This window comes from Calliopsis andreniformis, chromosome 2 (genome assembly GCF_051401765.1).
Source record: "Calliopsis andreniformis isolate RMS-2024a chromosome 2, iyCalAndr_principal, whole genome shotgun sequence".
NCBI classification, from domain to species: domain Eukaryota; kingdom Metazoa; phylum Arthropoda; class Insecta; order Hymenoptera; family Andrenidae; genus Calliopsis; species Calliopsis andreniformis.
Window position 1 is genome coordinate 5,084,999 of NC_135063.1, and position 19,181 is coordinate 5,104,179.

Sequence of the window (19,181 nt, forward strand, 5' to 3'; positions counted from 1 at the left end):
TGCGCATTCTGCGTACTCAATTGCCACGAATCTTGAATGCCAGCCTTTGTGTTCAGTATTGTCCATAGATCACTTTCTCCAGCCAAGTAATTCGTAACGAGTTCGCTACCACTTTGGAATCGCGAACTCCGACGCGTTGCATTCATTGTCGTATGCAGTTTGCCAGAAGGGTGTCATAGTACTATTAATGGAAGCTCGTAATGTTTTAATGATCATTGTGTATCATAAAACTATATATCGCATGTAACATTCACACGGAACATAAATAAATTAGTGCAGAAAAGGTCAGGTATTCACTTCATACTTTTTACTCGTTTATGTTAGGAAGTAATTTAGAAATAAAAATGTTCTACTAAAATCAACGAAGTAATAACGAAATAGTTATTTGTATAATCAATGACATAGTTTCAGTATTTGAAATTTCGAAAATTTACATATTTAAATATAAGTATGTATTTGAAAACTTGAAAACTCCAAAATTTAAATCTAAAATATTTAAAGTAGATTTTGGTCAAAATTTTTCTTCTAAATTTCAAAAGGTCTGTCAATTTTCCCAGCTTTCAAAGTAGAAACAGAATCCTTGAATTGATCGTAACCTTTTCAGAAATCGTGCTCTACGTCCGCGAGAGGTGTGCATCTGAATGTCACAAAAGACCAATCGATGGTTCAGCACGCCGTGGGTGTGTCAGTGGTGCACACACGTCGAGTCGAGCGTGTGTAGTTACACAATATGTCCATTTTGCCGTAAGGTTGCCCCCTGTCTCTTGGACACGCTCAGGACCTGACTCGATGCTAGGAAATTAGATCAGTCAGTGTTCAGCAAGCGGGACTTGGTACACGCTCGTAGAGCGGACTTGGCGCTAGTTCGGGTAGATCGCACGAGCGAGCTCGATCCCTTTGCCTATCGTTGTGTAGTTTTTTACTTTTTGGTGAAAAATTTTCTTTTGACTGGAAATTGGAAATTATTTGGAAATCATGAGGTTGGTACTATCGGCAATATTTTGTTATTTGTACATTTTTTAACTCTGCGTTGCTATACGACACGTCCGATATTTCATCGATATTTTCACTTAAAAATCTTAAAGGGTAGAGTTAAAATAAATCGAACACGCAACCCTGCAATTTTATTCAAATTTTTTAATTATATGTTTTTTGTGTATGGGAGACAACATCTTGTTTAAGCCACAGCTAATGTCACAAGAAATAAAAAATTACGTTCGTCAGTTCAAAATGCAATTTATTACCCACCGCGATCGCTCATTATCTTACACGTGTTAACCATATTGAACGCGAAACGAGACATAACCTGATATTTGCATAAACCACTAATTGGCAATATGTGCGGCGCTAAGGTAGATAAGGTAGTAAACATCCACTCAAGATCAAGTTTATGTTTGCAAGAGGAAAGTTTCCCTAAAAATACCACAGCACCTTATTGATTTACGCAATACTGTCACTCATTAAACTAACTGGATTCTTTCGTCACTGAATTATAATCGATACTCTGAAATATTTTCTGTATACAATGTAAGAGACAGTGAAAGGTGTCTCATTCCTAACTTACAGCTTAAACTTAAAAGCACAACATGACGACATGATCGTGCTAACAAAAGTCAAGTAAACTTTATTGTTTCCCGCGCATTGTTCCCCTGGATTGTTGTAAAATACTCAGGAAGTGGTTGTTCGCAATCTTCGCGTCAAAGTCCTCTAACAATGAAAGAATACAATCCATTCGTAATTCGAAATTCTTAGGAATTTACCATCTCACAAAATTCAATAATAAGTAGATTTATGTTAAAATATTATAGTAGTTAAGCTTCCGAAGGTTATACTTCCGAATAGTGACCACATACTTTTTATCTACATATTTAGGTACTTTAGGTACTTTATCACAAATAAAAATTAAAAAAATAAAATATCTCGAAATCTTCTTCAACTTACCTATCTCCACTTATCAACAGGAATCTACTCTTCATCCTCCTGACAGGACTGTGCTACCAGGTTGACGCAGAGTCGCTGGAGACAATAGCCCAATGGCCTCTGATAGACTTTGCTCTTCCCTACGATCGTGCATTTCTCGACCAGTATCGCCCTGAGAACGTGGTGCCAACTGGCATCGAGGTCGCCTGGGACAAGATCTTCATCAGTATCCCAAGATTGCGCGCTGGCGTACCATCGACATTGAATTACATCCCGAGGAATCTTCCTCTGGAGAGCAGTCCTCAGCTTCAGGCTTACCCATCCTGGGATTGGCACAGCGCTGGGAAGGGAGATGTCAATTGCTCGAAGTTGATTTCGGTGTACAGGTCGAAGATCGATAGGTGCAACAGGCTCTGGGCTGTTGACAGTGGCGTGATGACTTCGATTGATGACTTCATGCCAGTTTGCCCACCGAAGATTTTGATATTTGACCTGCAAACAGATCAGGTGGTTCGTCAGTATACGTTCCCCCGAGAGGTGGGTGTCTTTTTTGATTATTTTATGATTGAGAAATTTTTGAACGAATGCAATTTCTAAAGAGAGACTTTTCTTCTTCAGTCATTGAGACCAAATACCCTGTTGACTAACTTGATCATTGACGACGTGTCAGCCACCACCTGCGATGATGTGTTTGCTTATATCTCTGACACTGCGGGGCCTGGTTAGTAATTAAAAATTAGTAATTTGTTAATGCTCTGTATTCCAGAACTATAAAACCAGGTTAAAGTATTTAAGTCATATGTTACGTTTATTGATTTCGAATAAAAGTGAAATAGTGGTCTACAAAAAAATGTTGGAAATTTGGAATCTTAGAATATTTCGAAAGAACTAATTTAATTTAATTCCAATTACAACATACAAGAATTGAAAATTCTGAAATGGTTTTATAGTTATGAAATGCAGTGAACGATTCAGTTATGGAGGAAAGCAGTATTTACTAAAAATATTTTTAATAGGTAATACTACCTTTAGTAGGTAATATACCTAGATTAAAAATAGACATAAAGTGTTTAAAGTTATAAAAAATGCGAGAAACTCAATTTCACATTTTCTGTAGTTTCTGCCTTTCTCTATAGTTGGACAGTGTAATGCTTAGAAGGCACTAATGTATAATCCGAAAAAGTTAAACGTCATTTTAATGGTTTTTCAGGTTTAGTGGTATTCGATGGTGCCAGAGACAGAAGCTGGCGCGTGCTGCACGCTACCATGTTCCCTAATCCAGATTATTCCACGTATAGGGTAAAGAAATAACTAAATTCAAGATTTCATATTCATTCCTAAAAAACTTAACTTTTCTTCAATTTAAATTTCTTTTCTATTATTTTCAAACTTTATCAAAACACTAATGTTTCTACCGTTAAATTACAACAGGGGTAGTCGACAATAATACTGGTAGTAAGCGTGACGAATAAATATAGTATATTGTGAGACACGCAGTAAAAGTCAAGAAAAAAGCGTATAATTTTACGTCATACAACGCATGTGTTATTTCTTAAGCGAATCGCTCGGTTACGCTTCTTGCGATGAATAATCGCGTGGTCAAGTTATACTTGAGCCACAGTTCTCACTTTGGTATCGATCAGTCTTTTGCATAACTTGTTTTATTATCCAGGAAATTGCAAGGAATTTCACGGTAAAACCACGGTCGCACGCGCTTGAATTTTCAGGAAGCAAGTCGATGAACGGGAAAATTCGTGGTCGCGACAGGAAAAATGTTCTTTGGCAGGTTGGTCAATACAGGGTGGGGCAGTGAAATGGGAAGATTTGTAAGCAGCGCAAAAATAGAGAAACAACTCTTCATTTCAATTTCAAAGCACATACGTGGTGCACATGAGTGGAACTTACTGTTGACCTTAGGATGTGTTCATTTTCTGAAGATGGAAGATTTCCAACGAAGTGTTATTGACCTCTTGCCGAATTCGCTTCTTCAAATCTTCTGTAGTTTTTGTTGGGTTATTCTTGAAAACCTTGGATTTAAGGGAGGCCCGCAAGAAGAGGTCCGGACCTGTTAGGTCTGGTGAATGGGACGATCACGGGGAATCTCTTTCTTTCTTTGGGGCTATTTTAAGTCCAAGTTTTTAAGGATAACCTACCAAGAACCACAGAAGATTTGGAGGAGTGAATATGATAAGAGGTCAACATTGTTTCATTGGAAATGCTACATAATGCTATAAGCTGCTTTGCTTTCCAACTCCAGCATAGTGTACGCAACCAAGAATGACATCTTACTTATACCATCTTTAGAAAATGAATATGTTCCAGAGTCAATAATAAGTTTCACTCATGTACACCACGTATGTGCTTTGAAATTGAAATGAAGAGTTCTGTCTCTACTGTGGCACTCTACTGTGTTTCACTGCCCCACCCTGTAGTTCCTGATGTCGAAAAATTCTGATAAAATATCGACGAAATTAAGAGGACACTTCAGGAAAACTTCAGGAAAATCTCGGGAAAATTCGGAGAAAATTTAAGGAAGCTTTAAAATAATTTCCTACACATTTCAAACAAATTCCAGGAGACCGAGAATACATTAAAAAAATTGAAATAGGAAAAGAGGACTCACTTCCTTATGACTCTAATAATAAACGAAACAAGCTTCACAATATCCGATTCACTTTTACTAATACGCCTACCTTTTCGACACCTTCTGATGAAGTATAAATCTATTTTTAGATTGGCACTGACACGTTCGAGCTGCTGGATGGTGTTGTGGGACTAGCCTTCTCTGCCAGGCTCGGTGTAGTTTATTATCAACCTCTGGCGACGGATCGTGTGTTCAGCGTTCCAACTACTGCGCTCCAAGCTGGTCCACCAGCGTTCGGTGAACAGTTGCCAGTGACTTTGATCGGCAAAAAGTCTAGCCAAGGTCTTGCGTTGGTCGTCGACCCTCGTGACGACACGATCCTGTTTTCACCATTCACGGAAACGGCTATTGCCGCCTGGCAGCCGCAAACAAATCAACAAAGGTAGTTATCACGAGCCTCTGATGAGGTTTATGTTATGATCACTTGAAGTAGGTTAATTTTCACTGATTTTCATGTACCCACAGGGTGGTCCACTTAAGTAAGACCATTTAAGTATCTTTTTTTCTAATTGTGATGACACAACAATATTTCACATCCAATTTGAATGGTATCGAGTGTCCAATATACTCTAAGGAATGTTTTCTTTAAGTCTGAAAGATAAAATATTTTTAACATCATTTTGTACTATTGGAATAGGTATGTAGGTGGCTTTATTTATGTGGACCATCCTGTATATTGAATACATACGATCAAAGAGTTAAGATTTCGATGCTGGAAGTTTGATCGTGTGCCTTTTGCGAATTAAAGAGGCCCTACCATATTCCTCGGGTCTTTTTATTTTTAGACCCATTTGTGGCTCTTGTTCCTTTCAACAACTTTCTTAATTCTGAGAGAACTATGAAATAATTATTGTTAATATCTACATTTCTGATTCCTTGATATTTTGTTAAAAGCTCATTAGTTATTTTTATAATGTCATGCTGGTTATCATTGTTTCATATAAGTTCTTTAAGAGGAGGCTAGCAGGGTTAATGATAAATGAGCTAAAAGGAGTAATACGAGTGATTTTTCAGGATTATGGCTTACAGCCCGGAGAAACTGCAATTCGTAGCGGAAATTCGATGGGCAGAGCGTGACAATGGGAACTTCTGGATCCTATCTTCTAGATTCCAAAAGTTCTTCAATCGAAATGTGAACACACGCGACATCAACATTAGAATCATGAGGCTGATGCCTGAACAGCATCCATTGAAACACGGGATCCTCAATTCTTACAATCAACATCAATTTCCACTGTATTATTATAATAATAATACATTAGGGTTTTAGGGAACCATGTATTAGGAATTGAGACTGTTTCATTTTTCATCCTTTGATTGCAATTGCATAGAGCTATTGTATGTGTTGATCTATTTATTTATATGTATTGTCATCACTTATACTACTATTTAATTTCCAATATTAATTTTTTTCTCATTTTGTGGAGAATGACTTCATGTGTTTTTTTTTTATCATCGAGTTACTGTTCGAACCTTTGTTGGAATTTTAGATTCGGTACTTTTAATATCCGCCAACTGTTAAAATTTTACAAGTTAGTCACGAAAATTATTTGATTACGCTGTACAAATAAAAATGTTCCCAAATTTTTCAATATTATGTAGATTTCTTTGACAGATATCAGGTTTTGATGCATTATCAAGAACCAAGCAGAATATTCAATTTTGTGAGAAATGACTTTGTAAGTGATAAATAATTGACCCCTGAGGCGATTGCATAACACTATGTCAAGTTTGTAACAAATCTCACAAGCAGAATTGCATAGTCGATATTTATGCAATTATTGTACATGCGTATAAATTACGCTTTATGCAAATGTATTATCTGCAATTATTAATAATGATTTCAAACGGTTATTATCACTATTGTTGAACTAATAGTATCTCTAGTGTCGTCGAATTTAGTAATTATAATTGACGAAGAAATATGTTGCAACATAATTCTCAAATCATTATTTACTAGAAAATTATAATTTGACAGTTTCTGCGAAACTAACACGCGGTATCAGATGACTGGTTTTTTTATTATTTAAAATATCAAAGTTTAACATTACGAATACAGATAACGAACTTGATTATCGAAACTGATTAAAACTTTATTAAAAAAAATTATTCAATAATTAATTTCTCCATATAGTCTCCCTCCTTTAAGAAAATAAGCGAATAAAACTTCCACCAAAATTGACGAAACTCATCGAGTCATTTCTGAGTAATGTTCCTCTGTTAGCTTATAACAAGTTGACGATAGTCATACGTCAAACCCATTATGTGGCTTCAGTTTTTTTAGAAGCCCATCTAACGCGCGATTTCGTAACTAGCATTCCTACGCTGCAAATAGGTTGAATTCACTGAAAAGAGGAAAGAAGAACGCTTTAATTAAATTTAAAATGCCAGAGCTGAAATTTTGCGATTCCTCGAAACCAGTTTCGCGACCGTCATCGAAGAAACAACGGCAATGAAACCTGTCCAACTTAGCTCAGTCGATTGATGTCGGGGATCGCTGATCAATGATCACCAATGATTCCTCAGTCAGTACTCGAGCGTTGCCACGAGCGCAGCTTCCTCCTGTGTGTTCATCTTCATCTCAGTTGTTTCCGCTTTGATTAATCACTGAAAAGTCTTTTCTATAGAACCAGGTAACAGTTTCATGACAGTTGTGGACACATATCAGCAATTTTCTACTTCGTGCGTCGAAATTGAAAAAAAGCCATAATCTCGAATACCGTACCTCTTTTTAAAAAGCAGTCAAATTATATAACAAGTGTTTGCCCGCGAGAATCTGTCATTGAATCGTCTTCGATTTTGTGTGTCTTCAAATTATGTAGAAACCTCTAAAATATTATTTTATAAAAATATTATTATTATTGTAAAAATATTATTTTTATGCAACGAATCTAAGGTGATGATTTTAAAGTGTCCTCTTTTTTAAACAATCTGCAGTGTACTGGATTATTAATGGGATTATCATTGAGTAATAATCTCTTATTTTGCTGAGGATATCGGGCAATTTTGTCTGCTGGTTTTTTGTGAACTTCCGAGGTCGTTTGCGGTTTGGAAAAATAGCGAGACTGAACTCATTGAAATTCATCAAAGTCGGTCAGCAAGGAATTTGTGTGCTCGTGGTTTCTGTAACGGTGAAAGTTCCAAGGAAAGAAAGAACGAGTGACACCGAAAAGATCAGCTTCACGACAGAACGAACAACAAGGGCGTCGTTTCCCTTTTAACGACTCGTTAGAATAACAGAAACGTAATCGTTGTAATTTCATCTGGAATTTTGTTTTTGGAAACCGGAAGTCGGCATACAAACGTAATCTTGTGAGAGGTGAGTATATCAGATTCGTTTTGGTTACCGATGGTTTTGTGTCTTAGAACGCGACAAGTGAGAGAAATGTTCAGTTAAAGAAGTATGAAATTTTAATTTTGAAACGTGTTTGATATAAAGAAATGGTCGGTCAATTGTAGCGATTGATTTGAAGAGGAGAAGACTAGAGTAAGAAATTCTTCCGTGATAGACTGATATTGTCTTCTTATATCTTATGAAAGAATTTTAAAATAGTTTAATAAAAGAGAATCAGCACCTTTCAAAAGTAATATCTCTGAAAAACTTAACTCTCGATTTGCACAAAATGCTTAAAAATTTGAATAAAATTTAAAATAAGATAAGGAGTATCAGTTGAAAAAAAACTGCAAACGTGTAAGTATAGAGATTACTTTATCGCATATTACTGTTTCGTATTATTCAATACAAGCTAGAAAAAACGTTAACTTTTCCATGACCTATGTTTCATATGATGATTCGCGTGTGTCATTGATAACGTTATCAATATACTCATAATGCGTAGAAAAGAAACGTATCTCGTGGAAGCAAACATTATACAATTCTCTGAAACACATGTGTACACAGTCGAACAAGAGTCTATTGTCCAGCAAATATTTGAAATTATGTACTAATCTTGCCATGAACAATTTCAAATAAAGAATAATTTCAAGTATTTCAATAAAGAAGATTCCATAGTATCATATTTCATGAAGAATTGAATACTAGAAAATGTAATTATTCTCAGGCAAGCTTCACACTTCTCTCTTACGAGATAAGATTGATAGTAATTAACTTCTAATGGCACCTCTGATGGCATGTCTTAGGAGGATTCTTATTTAGAATCCTTAAGTGCCGTCGGAAAATTGATTTTCTTAGGATAAGAGCGTAACTTTATCAATCATTCGAGGCATCGAATCGATAATGACTTTGTTTGTTAAGTTGGAGATGAGGCAGCTTTGTTGGACAATCTTACTGTTCCTCGGAATTTCCGGTTCACGGCCCTACGAGAAGTTGAAGATCATTTATTCGTGGAAGTCATTGGAGTTTGCGTTTCCCAACGAGGTTGCTAAATTCGTCGCTATTAAAAATGGAGATTTTATTCCTGGTGCACCTTTGCCCATCGATGTCGACGTCTACACTGGAGGTACCATTTTATTTAACATATATTTCTATATGGGGTATTAAAAATATAGAATACTTTCTTAGAAATACTGTCTTGCCTAAAATATTAACCCAGAATATCTATGCATAATCTTCGTGTTTAAAATGGATTCATATTTAAAATGGATCAGGATGTGAAAGTGTCACATCCTGAATTCTCCTGTGAATATCCTGTGCACTGTAGTTGCTGGGTCATTAACCAGTATAAGGAAAACCTGAATCTAAAGTTTTTTTCTGTATTTCTTTTTAAGGTACTCAGCCGAAGGTATTTATTTCCATCCCGAGATTTCAGAATGGAGTACCAGTGACTTTAGGGTATGTCACTGACCAGGTGTCGCCAGAAGGAAATCCCATAATCGCACCGTATCCGAATTGGAGTTACAACATGCTAGGAACTTCTTGTGACACCATCATTAGCGTGTATAGAATGCAGGTAATTTTAAAGTTCATTGCAGAAAATGATCATTTCATTTTTCTTATTATCGATCACCTTACTTCTATTTTTGTTAATCTTAGAACTTCTTAATTACTCTGTGTTACACACTGACCTTCGATTTCTGAATCTCAGTTATCAAAGAGTTCACATAGTTGACAAAGAACACTGTCCCCTTTGTTATAGAAATATCCTTATTATTCCTCAAAATCACTTGCCAAATTTCAGTAAGTTCCACGAACGATGATTAATCGCAAAAGAATGACTGAGCGTTTCCAAAGTGGTAGTAGGAAAGCATTGACAGTTACCGCTATCTTAGAATATGGTCACGGGTATTTCCACCTTAGCATATTTACGCTGTCGTAAGCTCGAAATTTCCACTTGTACTCTAGTACATTACCGCTTAAGTAAAAACAATACGAACGATAAGACTCTACTCTACACTTTAGGAACAAACACTTTGCTGTCCGCATAGATCCAGAGGTTGACAACACTGGTTCCATTACAATTTGAAAGTCTTAACAATTTTCCATTTATCTTTTAGTTACAAATCCCTGAACTTCATATTAGAAGTACATTTAGACTAAATCAAAAGTCAACTATTCCTAAATTGTATTTTTAACATCTTTCACCCAGATAGACGAGTGTGGACGCTTATGGGTGCTAGACACTGGCAAAATAAGTGACAAAAGGATCTGCCCACCGAAATTGCACGTGTTCTCCCTGGAAACCAACAAACTGATCAATCAATATAAATTTCCTCTCGATCAGACAAAGGAGGACTCATTGTTTGTTACTGTGGCCGTTGACGTTCGAGACCCTTTTCATGGTTGTGTAGACACGTTCGCCTATATTGCAGACGTGACAGGTTTTGGGTTGCTGGTCTACGATTATCGTAATATGCGATCATGGAGGATCTCCAACAATCTGTTCTATCCTTATCCTCCGTTTGGTACTTTTCACATTAAAGGCGATTCGTTTGATCTGATGGATGGGATCCTAGGACTCGCTTTGGGGCCCATGAATAATGGAGACAGAATTTTGTATTTCCACTCTTTGGCTAGTAGAGTGGAAGCATGGGTGCCCACGTCTGTAATTAGGTAAGTAATGATTAGATAGATTGCATATATTGCGTTATTTTAATTGTTCAATAGACTCTGGTTCTATGGGCGATGGTCAGCATTATCTATTCATGAATCCTATTATTTTTCGCTTAATTAGGTAGTTAAAAAAAGTCCTTTTGTTCCTTTATTTCTTATCTTTTATGTATTATTTTTGTATAGCATGTGCATTAATTTTTTAGATTTGAAACAAATTCAAAATTTTCATAAGTACTGTTGACCCGTTTATATACATTTAAGAAAATATTATTTTTAATTATTTCTCTCAAATTGAGTTGAATTAAAACTGAATACAAATGTGTCTCAGCCTCCATATATTATAACATGTATTTTTGATATTTCTTATAGTTTTGCATATCATCTGTATTCACTTCTTACATAGTTCAGTCTTCTATAAATGCATGAAGAATTGAAGATCTATTGTCTAGTAATGACGTTTAAGCTTCTGAATCTGTTCAGTTACTAGATTCAAAGAATTTTTTATGCTCGTTTTGAACACGGAAGCTAATCAAATTTAAAATCTGTTTATCAGGAATTATACTTTATTCCAAGACCACGATGATGCTGCGGCAAGGTCGTTCGTTCCATTTGCAAAGGAAAGGTCTTCACAGTCAGCAGCTGAGGCCATGGATCGTAACGGAGTGCTCTTCTTCGGCTTGATGTCTGACCTAGCGATCGGATGCTGGAACAGCAAGCTTTACGCTGAATATGGAGGAAGTCATAATGAGGTGCTTGTAACCAATCCAGAAACTTTGCAGTTTCCATCTGGATTAAAGGTGATATTAAGTAGATAGTCTATACCAGTTGAATATCAATACGTTCAATTCTATGAACCATGGGTCATAGATCATCTGTAGATCTTGTTTTCGTTTCTTTATACTATCTGTCAGTTGACATTTTTCTTGAATTCAGTTGATATGTTTTGTATATTGATTTTCTTCATTATTTTTGAGTTAATATTTTCAATAATTTTGCAAAATTTGTATCACTTTCCTAAATGTAGGAGTGAAACAGTACGTTTCTGATGGATTGTGAATATGTTACAAACATGTAACGAATACGTAAACATTTGATTGCAGATTGTGAACTCGAAGACGAACAGACAAGAATTATGGGTCCTCACTGTGTCATTCCAGAAGTATATGAGTGGTTCCATAAACTCTAACGAGACGAACTTTAGGATCCAAGCTGCTTTCGTCGATGAACTTGTCCGTGGAACCAAGTGTAACACAATTCCCTCGACGGACCCTCAGAGGATATCTAAGTATGGCAAATGAAAGTTGTGGCACCGCGAGCACTCCTTTGACCACTATGGGGAGGATTTCTTATCATTTTTGAGGCACTCCGTCTTCAAAAGCAAGCCATTGTCTGTTGAGCATCGTTTTGAGTCCTCCCACTTGCGGGACGATTACTCGCGTTTTAGGGACAGAATTTATGGATATAACCTATATAGCACAGAGACGTCTTATAAAGGTTTTTAAAACATCGAGTAAAATCCTAAAAATGTCTAAAAGACGATTGTGAGACGTTTTTTTACAAAACAATATATCTTTAGGACGCTTTAAAAGATGTTCATAAGATGTCATTAAGATTTCCAAATTACGTCTCTTGGACGTTCAGATAAAATAGGACTCTTTAAGAGGTCCATGTAATGTGTCTTTAAGACATCTTATGGATGTAAATATCGGAAGTCTTTAAAATGTGCACTGTCAGATGTCTTTAAAACGTTCAGGCATAAAATGGATACAAAATAGATGTCTTCAAGACGTCGTGCGCTATCTGGGGTTTTTAATTATATGATACGTTACATACTCGTCGCTGAACGAGAATTCTCGTTTCTCGTCGTCAGTGTGTTAACTCTTGGTAAACTTAAACAGTCTGAGAGGAGAAATTAGGTAATTAGAGTATGGAGAATACTAACTGAATTTAAGATTCGAACGACGCTTGACTCTTTATTGCTGCTCGTGGTGCTGCAGAATTATTTATAAAGTGTAGATAAGAAATGTTTGTAATCTAGATGTAATTTGGTTTAAGAACACGTTGATATTTATCGTTGATATATTTATATTGTGTGTGTAAATAAGTAGCGATGGAGTCGAAGGACTCATTTGATATTACGTTTGTTAACTAAAGAAGTATGATTTTTATTTAATGAGTCGTTGAGTTAGTTGTGATCGCAATGAATGAATGACAAATGATTTGCTTACTTGCAGGGGAATGCCAGTTTGCAGTAATTAAATTCCTACAGAATTTACTGTACATGCTTGCATTATAATCACTTACATATTTAAAAATGCTAATTTTGACCCCCTGCTAGGTCTTTAAGTTTCTACATTATATATACGTACTAGTATATTTACTAAAATCATTGTTATCTATTATTACCATAGATGTTTAAAGCTAAACATTTTACACAGTGTTATTAAACTATTTCTAATTATTTCAAATTAAATTCTAATTATAAATAAAAGGAACAAAATTTAAAATTGAACTTTATGTATTTAATAATAGGCACGTTATTGTTTGTAAAAAACTCACTTTTTGAATATATTGAAGTAAATATGAAATAAACGTTATTATGATAAGTCCAAATGGAAAATTAATTTCCTTTTAAGCAAGTAATTTTTCGTGTAAAACTGTTGTCGATTTTAAATGCTAGTTTTTTCGAGGGAAATATTTATTCAAAATATGTTGCCTTCAAAAACGAATATTGTTTATTTAGTGCATTCCTTTATGATTACTGACTAATTATTGAATAGTATTACATTTACTTCTGATACATTTCCCTTATAGCATAGTTAGACTTTTCTTCCACTTGTTCAACAACTGAGCGTGTTTCTAAAGTTAAATAGTGTTATGATATTTTTGAATTCATCAATGAATAATATAAAAATAGTCCTTAATTATATATTTCAAAGCCATTTCATTAGATGTTTCAAATTTGAGGTATACTCTTGTCGTAATAGCGCTAATTAAACTCTAAACAGAGACATATAATTTGCATGAATTTTGTATGATTTAAGTATGTGCTGACTCATGAATGTAAAATAAAGAAAAGTTTTCCAATGTTTAAATGTTTAAGAAAACTCTATGCAATCGTAAATAAAGTAAACATAAAAACAGAATTTTACATTAATATGTTTCACCATTTTGTAAATGTCAGAATGAGAAGTTATTCGACAAAGTCATAACTTTGTTCTCCAAAAAGAACTACCTCCTCTATAGGAAGGTTGATAGCATGTCACATGATGAGCAGCTTTCACGAAGCTTTATCTGCGCTTAACAATTATACCAAGCATTCGCGAGTCCGTTAATGGTACTAAAATATTTGCGCATAACAGAAAAGGGGGAATGTTAAATATGCAAAGGCACAATTTTCCCTGTACAATCTTTCATTATCTCTGTTTTCTTATCGCTAGATGAAGGTCACTACCCGATATTTATTGTTGGACTGCAAATGAAATTTTTCATTCACCTTCTGTTCTTTTTTATGCGCGATATCTCCTTTATGTTCGAGTGCATCGTACATCATTCGATTGTTAATTAATCACTCAATAAAGAGAAGGTCCGTGAATTATTTGTAAGTTAGATAACTTTAACGATTTCTCGATTTTGTTTTCTTTATGCTTTCATCCTGCTCCTTTGGGATAATCCATGGGGATAATATTTTTTTCATAGAAGCATGTTCACGCCATGGCTATTCGCGTTCTCCATTTGCACAATTTATTTGGTGAGTGAAGTGGTAGTCGCGGTACCACCAACATTCAATGAAGATATGCAAACTGTTTTCGAGTGGTATTACTTGGATTTCGTCTTCGAGAGTGATACACAAAGGCAAGCGGCTATCCAGTCTGGCAAATATAACTACACCACGAATGCTCCTATAGATGTTGATATTTGGAGAGGTAAAGTACACTATTCTTGTATCTATAATACCGTGCATAAGTATTTAGATAATTACGCATTACTGTAAACGTATGAAATGCAGATTTTTATGTATACTAACAAATTTCAAATATTATTTTCATGGGTATTGGTAAATTTTGGACAATAATCGTCTGAGGTAATTTCTGCAGCTAAAACTATATTAGAGAATTTTACTTGAAATGTATTTGCATTTTTAATAATAATGAAAGTGTCCAAACATATATGCACGATAGTATATGTTGTAAAAAAAAAAACAGTAGAATTCTTAAAAACGGTTGATGTCTTGAATCTCAATTCTATATTATGAACTCGTATTTTATTATATCCTCGTTTTTCTTCCAATCTCTTTCTGTTAAAAATACAAATTTTATCTTGTAGAATTAAGGTATAAACTAAAACTTTTCGAAAATGTGACTCATATCGGTTTGTCTTTAATATCAGGAAGAACGTCAGCGTTTCATGTAAAATTAGCATTTGTTTTTCCTTAAAGATAAAATTTTCGTGACTATAATAAGAGATGAGGGAGTGCCTTCCTCCTTGAACGTCATATCTAACGAACAGGGCAAGGGTGGACCCCTTCTCAAGCCCTATCCCAATTGGAATTGGACCAACACGGACTGTACTGGTATAACAAGTGTTTATAGAGTCGCGGTGAGTGTAACTTACTTACAAGTACGCTTTTCTATCAGTTTTCTTTTTAATTTTCTTGATCCTTTTAACTTTCTTGACTCCTCAGATCGATAGGTGCAATAGATTATGGGTTCTGGACACAGGTATAATCGGCAATAACGCAGTGTGTCCTCCACAACTCCTTGTTTTTGATTTGCTGACCGACAATTTAATCGAAAGAGTGCAGATTCCGCATGACGTCGCGGTTAATACTACGTCAGGTAAAGGATTACTGGTGACTCCCGTTGTTCAAACTTTTGGATTCCGCTGCTCCAGAACTTTTGTAAGTGTCGCTTACTTAACACTGTAACTGCTTATTACTGTGCCTACTTTACTAAAGAATGTATGAAAAAATGAATGAAAAATTGAGTTTATATCAGTGCTTCATTTTATGAGAAATAATAAAGTATTTCAAGATTCTCAATTAGTGTAAAAAAGAAATCATAGGAAGATACACTATCAAGTATCAGGTTATTCTATAAATAATGCATATAGCACCGAAGGTAGGTGACCCCAATTTCGCCATGTTAACGTTTAAAATATTGTATAATATTTCTAAACATAAATTTAGTGAAATTATTGAGTGTTTCATAAAGCCTAGGATCTTATCTGACACTTACAGTAAATTATTACCCATAAAAGAAATTTTTAGTTATAGTTTAGATCAAAATAGTAAATGCTGCAACTGACGATATTATCATACTCAGGATACGCAATTTCGTTACGCTACAGCGAAAGGGGTTGCTAATTTGATCTAAAAGAATTCTTTTCCAGAGTTTACTAATTAAACTGACAGGATTGTCTGCCTTAGTAGCAAATTTGCACACGAGACAAGGTAAGAGCTTTGCATAAGTCATCTTGAACCCCTTACGTGACCATGTCGCGTTTTACAAAAATATTTATTCCTCATCAGTACATCGTAATTTTTGGTTGAAACACAGTAAAAGGAAGTTCATTCTCTCTACAAATTTCACGATAGTGTTATTCAGTGATTTTGCTTATAAGTTAATGAATTTCTCATGAGTGGCGAATTTGAGAGTACTGGCGAAATTAGGGTTACCTACCTGACTACAATTATTTGAATTATTTATGGGATGACCTAATAACACGTACGTTGCCAAATAGCAATACTACGTATTTAATGGTCAATTGATTGGTAACAGGTGTACTTGGCAGACGTCGAGGGGTACGCCATATTGGTTTACGATGGTAACTCAATCCGACGCATCACATCGAGTGCTTTGGTTAGCGACCCAGCGTACAGAACTTATACGATCGACGATGTAAGCTTCACTTTCGACGATGGTCCTGTAGGAATGGCCATATCTCCACTGACTCAAACTCTTTACACCAGTCCTATGACATCTCACAACATGGTCTCCATTAAGACACGCGAGCTAATTCAGTCGCCAAGTGGCAACGCAAATTTCACACAGTATTTATAACTGCTTGAACATACATAAGTTCCTCGAAAGTTCAGAGTAGCTTAAGTCCTTATGTATAATAGTGTGTTTTGCTCGACTTTAGGTATACGGATGTTCTAACTACCCAATCGAGCGCTAAGGCAATGTCGAGGGTCGGAACTCTCTTTTTCGGACTCGTGGGTAACACTGCGATTGGATGTTGGCACGAATTTAGGCGCCTTACGAGTGATAATATCGTGAGTAGAGTGACAATAAACGTATAAAATGATTTAAAAAAAAAAATTAGTGGTCGAACACAGAAAGGAATAGTTATATAAATTTTGCAAATGTCTTCTAAGTAGATTTAAGCAAAGTAGCTTTGTGTAGAATCTATTATAAAAAATGTAAAATTAACAGAGATAGCTTGATTACAGTAAGAGCAGCTTTGTTAAATCTACAAAGACGAGTCTTACTGATTCTGTGAACCAGGCCTGTTAAAGTAATTTTGTAAATTCGACAAGAGACTTCAATAATTTTAGCCTAATATTCTTTTTCGTGAAGAAATTCGAAAGTAAAATGTTCGAGAAAATAGATAAAAAAGCCTGACAGTTATATTTCTTGGAAGAAGCATTTTAAATTTTAGGGTGCGGAAACACTGTGTACACTGCGCAGGCGTGATCACTGGCGCACGCTTATGTAGCACGATTACTGCATTTTCAAGCAACCGTGTAGTTTACAGATAATATTGTTAGGGAGAAACTTTTGTTACTTATTCATTTCTTTTAAAATTTTAATTATCATATACGGAACTATTACGTTGCGCATGTTTTATGGAAATGAATACTTCTTCACAAATCGCTATACATCTTCAATCGCTACACATAGCGATTCTACACATTGTTAATTCGCTGCAATGATGTAACTAAAAAATAACTTCTAAAGTTATAATTATAAAACAACTGGTTTTTGTGTGAAGTTATATCTTCATGTAAAATTATTACTTTTGAGTTACGTAACTGTTGCAACAAATTTGCGATACAATAGAATATTTTGATTGTAGGTGGTGATTGCCCAGAATTCCGAGACACTTCAGTTTACCAGTGGAATGAAAGTGAAAGAATCGCTGTCGTGGTACGGTGGAGAAACGTTACTGGTGCTAACGAATCGTTTCCAGCGTATAGCGACGGGTACTTTAAATTTCAACGAAATTAATTTCCGGATACTGAAGGCACAAGTGAACTCTTTGATCAGTGGCACCCTTTGTATGCCGCCATCTTTTGGACGTTGATAGCAACAAGTACAGGAGACTGGAATAATTTAAACAAAGAATTAAGAAACGCTTATTCCATAAATATGTAAAATATGTTTATTAAATATGTAAATATTTGCAAATTTTTGCACAAATCGAATTTGTTGTTTTAATAATCTACAAGATATTTGAACTTTCTATATAAATAATTAATAATAATGTAAAAAACCATTTGCTACTCAAATTAGTTTCTTTAACCTAATTTTAATTTCCTAGTAATTTAAAAAGCTCGGAATTCAAATCTGTCTTGTCAACGCGTTATGGAGTAATGGAATCTATCGATTATGAGTGTCACATTTGGGTCAACTGAAACACCGATTTGCATTTACTCGAAACACTTGCATAATCGCCTTATCTGAGCAAAACCTCTTCTTCAAGGCGTTCGAGACATTGTTGAGATTACGACACCTCTGAAGTGACCATAGGGTCCTCACTGATTGAGAAATCTGGTCGCGAATTTCGCAACTGACCCAGTAGTTCGCTTTTATGCAAATCTAAAATTTAGATTACAGGACATGATACTGCGAGCTGATGACTCTTTGGTAGCTCAAGTGGTGAATTATATAAAAGACGGATGCTTTGGGTGGCTTGAACAGTGAGTGTTCTGGTTGCCTTTCGGCCAAGTGTCAAAAATAATGTAATAAAATATGAAAAACGGTTACGATTACAAGAAACATAATTTGAAAAAATTAAGGCTCCAGAAACGGCAATAGATAATTAAACGACATCGATGGAAAGTGAATTTTTACAAAATCAAGCAATAACTCAAAGAAACTGTCAGAAGCAGTCTGTTATCGCTTCATGTAAGATTGACGTGAGCGTAAAATTTCACTTTTTAATCAGATCGAACCATGTCTAGAAAACTGTTATTATAGGAAAACGGGTTACACGATCAGAAAGCATTCTTGTGATAAAAATATATCAGATGGTTCGATAGTACCAGCCTTATGCATATAAAAGGAAGGTTGGAAAACGTGGGTAGGTAAAAAACGATCGTTTCTGCTTTCTCGGCGCAGCCGAATGAGATTTTAGCGGGAACTATCTCTTTTCGAGTGTCAGTCTGCGAGATTAGACAACCTCGGGCGGTTCTGCGCGCTTGTCGAGGGCATTTTCGCGGGAATATTCGAGAATCTGAGAAGAAAAACTTGAAGAATTGGCGAAGAAGAGGTAACCGCGAGAAATTGAAGGATTTCTTTGAACTTCAAAATGGCGGTGTCCTACTAAGTCCAGAGAGAGAACAGGATGAAACTACTTTAAAGGTGCAAGAAATTGAGAAGA

General features: G+C 35.4%; 3 protein-coding genes across 4 annotated transcripts; all 3 read left to right on the forward strand.

Moving 5' to 3' along the window:
• The first annotated feature begins 828 nt into the window (after positions 1–828).
• Positions 829–6,053, forward strand: LOC143184837 (dopaminechrome tautomerase). Its single transcript, XM_076387355.1, has 6 exons — positions 829–980; positions 1,962–2,457; positions 2,539–2,641; positions 3,131–3,219; positions 4,654–4,946; positions 5,579–6,053. The coding sequence occupies exons 1-6, from the start codon at positions 976–978 to the stop codon at positions 5,832–5,834; spliced, it is 1,242 nt and encodes a 413-aa protein (XP_076243470.1). The 5' UTR covers positions 829–975; the 3' UTR covers positions 5,835–6,053.
• A 1,702-nt stretch (positions 6,054–7,755) lies between these two features.
• Y-e3 (yellow-e3) lies at positions 7,756–12,373 on the forward strand. Of its 2 annotated transcripts, XM_076387341.1 has the most exons (6): positions 7,756–7,883; positions 8,820–9,024; positions 9,293–9,474; positions 10,111–10,574; positions 11,128–11,371; positions 11,675–12,373. In XM_076387341.1, exons 2-6 carry the CDS (start codon positions 8,826–8,828, stop codon positions 11,870–11,872), a joined length of 1,287 nt encoding a protein of 428 aa, XP_076243456.1. In that variant the 5' UTR covers positions 7,756–7,883; positions 8,820–8,825; the 3' UTR covers positions 11,873–12,373. The 2 variants fall into 2 exon arrangements, with proteins under 2 accessions (XP_076243456.1, XP_076243447.1); XM_076387332.1 differs by lacking the exon at positions 7,756–7,883 and having other exon boundaries at positions 8,744–9,024.
• A 1,372-nt stretch (positions 12,374–13,745) lies between these two features.
• Positions 13,746–18,074, forward strand: LOC143184846 (major royal jelly protein 9-like). The gene is made up of 7 exons (XM_076387366.1): positions 13,746–14,175; positions 14,274–14,500; positions 15,013–15,173; positions 15,259–15,474; positions 16,355–16,626; positions 16,719–16,851; positions 17,655–18,074. Exons 2-7 carry the CDS (start codon positions 14,278–14,280, stop codon positions 17,880–17,882), a joined length of 1,233 nt encoding a protein of 410 aa, XP_076243481.1. The 5' UTR covers positions 13,746–14,175; positions 14,274–14,277; the 3' UTR covers positions 17,883–18,074.
• The last annotated feature ends 1,107 nt before the right edge of the window (positions 18,075–19,181 follow it).

What these genes read in the sequence shown, in the direction of transcription:
- LOC143184837 (XM_076387355.1), top strand. An exon ending in AGTATACGTTCCCCCGAGAG is followed by an intron (nt 2,458 to 2,538) that starts GTGGGTGTCTTT and finishes TTTCTTCTTCAG; the next exon opens with TCATTGAGACCAAATACCCT. An exon ending in CTCTGACACTGCGGGGCCTG is followed by an intron (nt 2,642 to 3,130) that starts GTTAGTAATTAA and finishes ATGGTTTTTCAG; the next exon opens with GTTTAGTGGTATTCGATGGT.
- Y-e3 (XM_076387332.1), top strand. Translation starts at nt 8,802, where the DNA reads ATGACTTTGTTTGTTAAGTTGGAGATGAGGCAGCTTTGTTGGACAATC. An exon ending in TGTCGACGTCTACACTGGAG is followed by an intron (nt 9,025 to 9,292) that starts GTACCATTTTAT and finishes TTTCTTTTTAAG; the next exon opens with GTACTCAGCCGAAGGTATTT. An exon ending in AGTTTCCATCTGGATTAAAG is followed by an intron (nt 11,372 to 11,674) that starts GTGATATTAAGT and finishes ATTTGATTGCAG; the next exon opens with ATTGTGAACTCGAAGACGAA.
- LOC143184846 (XM_076387366.1), top strand. Translation starts at nt 14,278, where the DNA reads ATGTTCACGCCATGGCTATTCGCGTTCTCCATTTGCACAATTTATTTG. An exon ending in TCCGCTGCTCCAGAACTTTT is followed by an intron (nt 15,475 to 16,354) that starts GTAAGTGTCGCT and finishes GATTGGTAACAG; the next exon opens with GTGTACTTGGCAGACGTCGA. An exon ending in GCCTTACGAGTGATAATATC is followed by an intron (nt 16,852 to 17,654) that starts GTGAGTAGAGTG and finishes TTTTGATTGTAG; the next exon opens with GTGGTGATTGCCCAGAATTC.